General features: G+C 56.9%; 1 protein-coding gene across 1 annotated transcript; it reads left to right on the plus strand.

Annotated features, from left to right (window-relative positions):
* The first annotated feature begins 3,564 nt into the window (after window positions 1-3,564).
* LOC119335919 (growth-regulating factor 2-like) lies at window positions 3,565-5,265 on the plus strand. Its single transcript, XM_037607964.1, has 3 exons — window positions 3,565-3,980; window positions 4,117-4,836; window positions 4,922-5,265. The coding sequence occupies exons 1-3, from the start codon at window positions 3,758-3,760 to the stop codon at window positions 4,927-4,929; spliced, it is 951 nt and encodes a 316-aa protein (XP_037463861.1). The 5' UTR covers window positions 3,565-3,757; the 3' UTR covers window positions 4,930-5,265.
* The last annotated feature ends 854 nt before the right edge of the window (window positions 5,266-6,119 follow it).

Below are 6,119 nucleotides of genomic sequence, written 5' to 3' on the forward strand. Positions count from 1 at the left end.
ACATCATCAAATTGGTCAGAAGCAACAGAGGATGAATGCATGGTTGGTGGCTCGGTAGTAGACACAGGGAGTTTGGCAAAGGGAAATACATGTTCATCAAACACAACATCCCGAGAGATGTAGACACGATTAGTGGGCACATGAAGACATTTGTATCCTTTATGAAGAGAGCTATAACCAAGAAAAACACACTTCTTGGAACGAAACTCAAGCTTGCGCTTGTTATATGGACGGAGATGGGGCCAACAAGCACAGCCAAACACCTTGAGAAAGGTGTAGTCCGGTTGTTCATTAAGGAGAACTTCAATGGGAGTCTTCATGTTCAAAACACGAGTGGGAGTGCGATTGATGAGAAAACATGCAGTGGTGAAAGCATCACTCCAAAACCGAAACGGAACAGATGCATGAGCCAAAAGAGTCAGACCAGCTTCAACAATGTGACGATGCTTACGTTCTACTGAACCATTCTGCTGATGTGTATGTGGACATGCTAAACGGTGAGCGATCCCAAGCGACTGAAAGAAGGAGTTGAGGTTGCGATACTCGCCGCCCCAGTCTGACTGAACATGAACAATTTTGTGCTTGAGAAGGCGTTCAACATGTTTTTGAAACTGAACAAAAATGTCAAACACATCAGATTTACGTTTGATAAGATAAAGCCAGGTAAAACGACTGTAAGCATCAACGAAACTGATATAATAATTATGACCACTGACAGAAGTCTGAGCAGGACCCCATACATCTGAAAACACAAGTTCTAAAGGATGTTTCACCTCACGACTGGACTCCGAAAAAGGAAGTTGATGACTCTTCCCCTGCTGACAAGCATCACACACTGCTACATCTTTATTACTGGACACACTAGGAAGCTCATGACGACGCAAAACATGCCGGACAATAGGTGTGGCCGGGTGACCAAGATGAGCATGCCACTGTGACGGAGATACCCGAACTCCACTGAAGACGCGAGCGACGCCAGGATGCTGCAGACGATAGAGGCCCTGGCAGAGCCGCCCACTAAGAAGAATGTCCCTCGTGCCCCGATCCTTAATAAAAAGATCAAAAGGGTGAAATTCACAAAGCACATTATTATCACGTGTGAGTTTAGGAACTGAAAGAAGATTACGTGTCATAGATGGAACTCGAAGAACATTGCGAAGCTGAAGACTCCTATTGGCATGTCTAGTGAGAAGTGATGCTTGACCAATATGAGAGATGTGCATACCTGCACCATTGGCGGTGTGGATCTTGACGGAGCCATGATAGGGTTCCCGAGTGTGAAGCTTCCCCATCTCGCTGGTCAGGTGCTCTGTCGCCCCAGAGTCCATGTACCAGTGGGGATCGATGGAGTAGGACTGAGTGTGTCCCTGTTGCTTCTGCGGCGGCGGACGATCAGCCATGGCGACCTGACGGGCAAGGTTGCGTGTATCCTTGCCGTCATTGCCGAGACCAAGGAAACTCCGCTGGAAGCGCTTGTGACACTTCGAGGCCCAGTGCCCATCGCGGCCACAAAGCTGACACACACGCGGACCGCCAGCCCCCGGTAATGTCGCAGTAGGAGGGGGGGCCGAGGCGGCGGGCGGTAGTGGCTGCCCCGAAGGAGCCCGTGATGATGAATAGGAGCGGCCACCCTTGGTGGCGGCGTTGGCCGAGAGGGAACCATTGCCCCTGGAGAGGCGCGTCTTGACCCGTTGCTCAGTGAGGAGGAGGCGAGAAAAGACCTCGTGTGCCAGCATGGGTGTCGAGTTGCCCCGCTCGTTGATGATCTCGACTAAGGCGTCATACTCCTCATCAAGACCATTGACAATAAACGAGCTGAACTCGGAGTCGGTGATGGGCTGTCCAATGGAGGCCAACGTGTCGGCGAGGCCCTTGACCTTGTTGTAGAACTCAGTGGCAATGGAGTCAAGCTTCTGACACTCCCCAAGTTGACGACGGAGCGCAGATACACGAGCCTGCGACTGTGCCGCAAACGAGCGCTCAAGAATAGTCCACGCCTCATGGGACGTCTTGGCGAAGACAACAAGACCAGCAACGGCCGGAGAGAGCGACCCCTGGATGGAGGAGAGGTTCGCCTGGTCCTGCCCTGTCCAAACACGGTGAGCCGGATTATAGACCGGGCCGTGCACGCTGTCCACCAGCGCAGGAGGGCAAGGGAGAGATCCGTCGACATAGCCAAGCAGGTAATGACTCCCAAGGAGCGGAAGAACCTGCGCGCGCCAGAAGATGTAGTTGTCTGACGACAACTTGATGGTGATGAGATGGCCGAAGTGAAACGGCGACGGCGGCTGCGATCCCATCGAGGAGACTGGCTGAGGTGCAACCACCGTGGAGACAGTCGGAGAGGCAACCGGCGCGGTGACAGAGGGCGCGACAGCCGCGGTTGATGCCGCGAAGCCCGCCATCACGGCGTCCTCCGCCACCAGCGGCGCGGTTGCCGAGGGCGCGGTGAGCGCGGTTGACGGGGCGGCGGCGGTGTGGGTCGCAAGCGCCTGGCCAGGCGAGGAGGCAGCCGGTGGTAGCGCGAACAGGGAGCCAACGCTCCTCGTCCCGATCGGCGCCTGAAGAGAGGCGGCGTCCAGCGGTCGCGATAGAAGCGCCGCGAGGGAGGCCGGCAGGAACCCGGCAGCGGTGGACCGGACGCAGCGGTGGACGACATAGCGGCGATTGCAGCGGTCGGGCGACGGCGGCGGCGGTTGCGGCGGCGGCGGCGGCGGCGGTGGTGGTGGCGGTTTAGGGTTTTAGGCGGAAGCGGACGTAACCTAGCGTGATACCATGTAAGACAATAGGTTTTTGGGGAAACCGGCACAACCCTCTAGGGGTGGCCTATCACATATATATAATGAGGTGGTATACAATGTTACAGTATACACATGTAAATACAGAAACTATACAGTCTAACACTACCTATCTACTAGTGGGAGTCGAGACACCAGGATTCTCCTCCCCGCCATCCCAGTCGCGTAATAAACCTTCTAGGGCAAGTAAAAAATCGCAAAAAAAAGGCAATTAAAAAATCGCAATTGCAGAAAAACAAATAACGAACGGGTTCGTGGCCTCCGTTCCATGGCTACCGCGGCAAAGTGTAACAGGAAGAGCAAAGAGCATCTGCCGTGCCACCCGACTGACCGTCCCGGCTCGCGCTGAGCAGTCCCATTTCCCACCGCTTTGCCAGCCCCAGCCCCTCCTTCAAAGTTGAAAACCTGCCACCCTTGCGCCCAGCCTGGGTGCGCTGCGCCTGCTCGCTCGCACGGCGCCAGCAGCAGCAGCAGGAGAACAGGAGCCCCGCCCGCGCGAGTGGTTTCTTTCCTCACCCACGCGCGCGGCAGTGGCAGCGGCAGCGTCAGGTGCCAGCGGCCTGCGCTGCTGCTCCCACTGCGACTGCGACTGCAGGCCGCGGCATGCAGGCTCTGCGCCCTGCCTGACCTCAACACTGGCCGAAGTGACCCATCCTCTGCGCCACCACCTCACCTTAATTCCCAGCAGAGCCCAACCCCACCCCCACACCCACACCCACCTGACACGCCCTCATATGTGTCACCGCCCAGCTCAGTCCTCCTGACACACGCACAAAGCTGCAGTAGTCGCGGCGAGCATTAACACCCCCCCTCACTCACTCACTCCCATCATGGCTGTGCCTCTATCTACCTCGAGCTTAAAGCCCAGGACGACTCGCCTTGCTGAGTGAATGTGAGTGAGCTCTTGCTTGTTTAACACTCGCTTTGTGCAGTGGTTGGTGCGGCCGGAGCCCGGAGAGATGATGCTGGGAGGGCACGGCGGCGGCGGCGGCGGCGGGAGGTGCCTGTTCACGGCGTCGCAGTGGCGGGAGCTGGAGCACCAGGCGCTCATCTACAAGTACATGGCCGCCGGCTCGCAGGTGCCCCACGAGCTGGTCCTCCCGCTCCGCCACCGCGACGCAGCCTTCGCCGCCATCGACACCGCCCCCTCCCTCGCCTGCTACCCTCCTCCGCAGCCATCCCGTACGTATATATCTATCCGATAGTAGTATCTTGCATCGTTCCTTTGACTGGTCGTCTGCCGTTCGCTTGATCTAGTAACTGACTGTGATGCATGCATGGGTGGTGTTTTTTTGCTTGCGTGCGTTCGTGCGTGCAGTGGGGTGGGGGCTCTACGGGGCGGGATCGCAGTACGCGCGGAAGCCGGAGGACCCGGAGCCCGGGCGGTGCCGGCGGACGGACGGCAAGAAATGGCGGTGCTCCAGGGAGGCGTATGGGGAGTCCAAGTACTGCGACAGGCACATGCACCGCGGCAAGAACCGTTCAAGAAAGCCTGTGGAACCAATGAGCTCCGCCTCCTCCGTCTCCTCCCCGGCCGCCTCGTACCGCCACACCGCCCTCTCCATGTCGCCCCCCACGCCGGCCGACACGCCCAGCTACGGCCACGGCCACGGCCACGACCACCTCCGCGCAGCTGCTGGTCAGAGCCAGATAAACCCTCTCCAGCTCCACCTCGACACCCCGTCGCCCCCGCCGTCCTACCACAGGTACGCGCCGGCGCAGCAGTACGGGGGCTCCTTCTTCCCGAGCAGGCAGCAGGTGCAGGAGGAGGAGGCGAGGCGGCGGCAGCACTTCCTGGCTCTCGGCGCCGACCTGAGCCTGGACAAGCCGGACGCCACCACCGCGGCGTCCTCGACAACCGAGGAGAAGCCGCTGCGGCGCTTCTTCGACGAGTGGCCGCGCGACGGGAACGCCGTCGAGGGTAGGCCCTGGAATATGGGCCACCGGGACGAGACGCTGCTCTCCATGTCCATCCCCACGACGACGGCCTCGCACCCCGACCTCGCCGCCGCCTCGCGCTACCACCACCACCACAACGGTACGTACGCGTGAAAGATCGGTCGATGTATCTCGATCTACTACATGCAGTGCATTCTTCTGATCGATTTTTTCTGCACGAGCAGATGAATAATCAACCAACCGGCGGATCCCGGTGCTGCTAGAAGAAGGCTGCTTCTCCAGTCCAGTCCAGTCCTTCTGCGCGCCGTAGTCAGTGGATATGAAGTGATCCATGAAACCTAGTGCTAGTACCTGGTTTGATATTGTATCCGGTCGATGTTAGGGCCGTTTGTTTCCGTGCAATCTTTCCGTTTGAACGTCCAGAGCAACCCGATTTCATCTGTGCTCCATGTGAGCTCAAGATCTAGACTCTAGAGTGTAATAGGAGTACTGGTACTACTGTAGTCAGGGCACTGGTGCCTTTTTATTTCGTTATATCTTGCTTGCACGCTTCGGCCTGCTGCGACCACTTCATCTTCTCTGCCTCCCATGGCTTGTCAAGTCTGCTGATTTGACTCCAGCATCGTTGCGCAGCGCGGCATGACTCATCTGGTTGCGTTGCTCAGAGATGCGCGCCAGTGCCATGCTCTCGTGCAAGCGACGGGAGCATGTGAGCGGGGACGAATCCCTGTAATCGTCTTTGGAGAAAGAAACAAGGCGAACCCTGCGCGCGCTCTGGCGACGTGCACGTGAGGGGCTCTCGCTCGCTCGCTGACGGCGCCACGGCGTGGTTGCCGCTGTCGGGGCGCGGCTTGGCAATGGCACAGGGTCAAGAGGCCCGCCTTGCCTCGCGCAGGTGAGGCCATTATTCCACTGCCTATGAATGATGCTCAGCAGGCAGCCTGACGCCTCGCGGGTACCTCGATCGCCATCACCCTACGTACTTGTCCGGACGCCTCCCTCGTGTCTCGGTCTCGTGCCAACTGTAGAGGATACATAAGGCATTTTGATTGTATTTCTTGGGCAGAATATACGAGGGAGGGGATGTGTAGCACGAAGGGCCGGGGGCACGCAGATTGTGGCCGCCAATCCACGTGAATACTTGAAATGGGTCTGTTTATGACACATCTAGATGTGACATAGTTATGTTACATCTAACCTGATTTTCATTATGTTTGTGGTCTATTTTTTCGGTCCTAATTTTTTTCTTGTTGATGCATTATATAATTATGGGGAGCTTAGATGTGATATCCTTAGAAAACATCTAGATGGAATTAGACAAATTGCTCGGAAATTTGTTTGTGTTTATAACGTTTGCGCCTTGTATAAGATTTGGTATATATATGTGTGTGTAATGGTATTGTACGAATCCGTATACTTGTC

This window comes from Triticum dicoccoides, chromosome 7B (assembly GCF_002162155.2).
Source record: "Triticum dicoccoides isolate Atlit2015 ecotype Zavitan chromosome 7B, WEW_v2.0, whole genome shotgun sequence".
Taxonomy (NCBI): Eukaryota; Viridiplantae; Streptophyta; class Magnoliopsida; order Poales; family Poaceae; genus Triticum; species Triticum dicoccoides.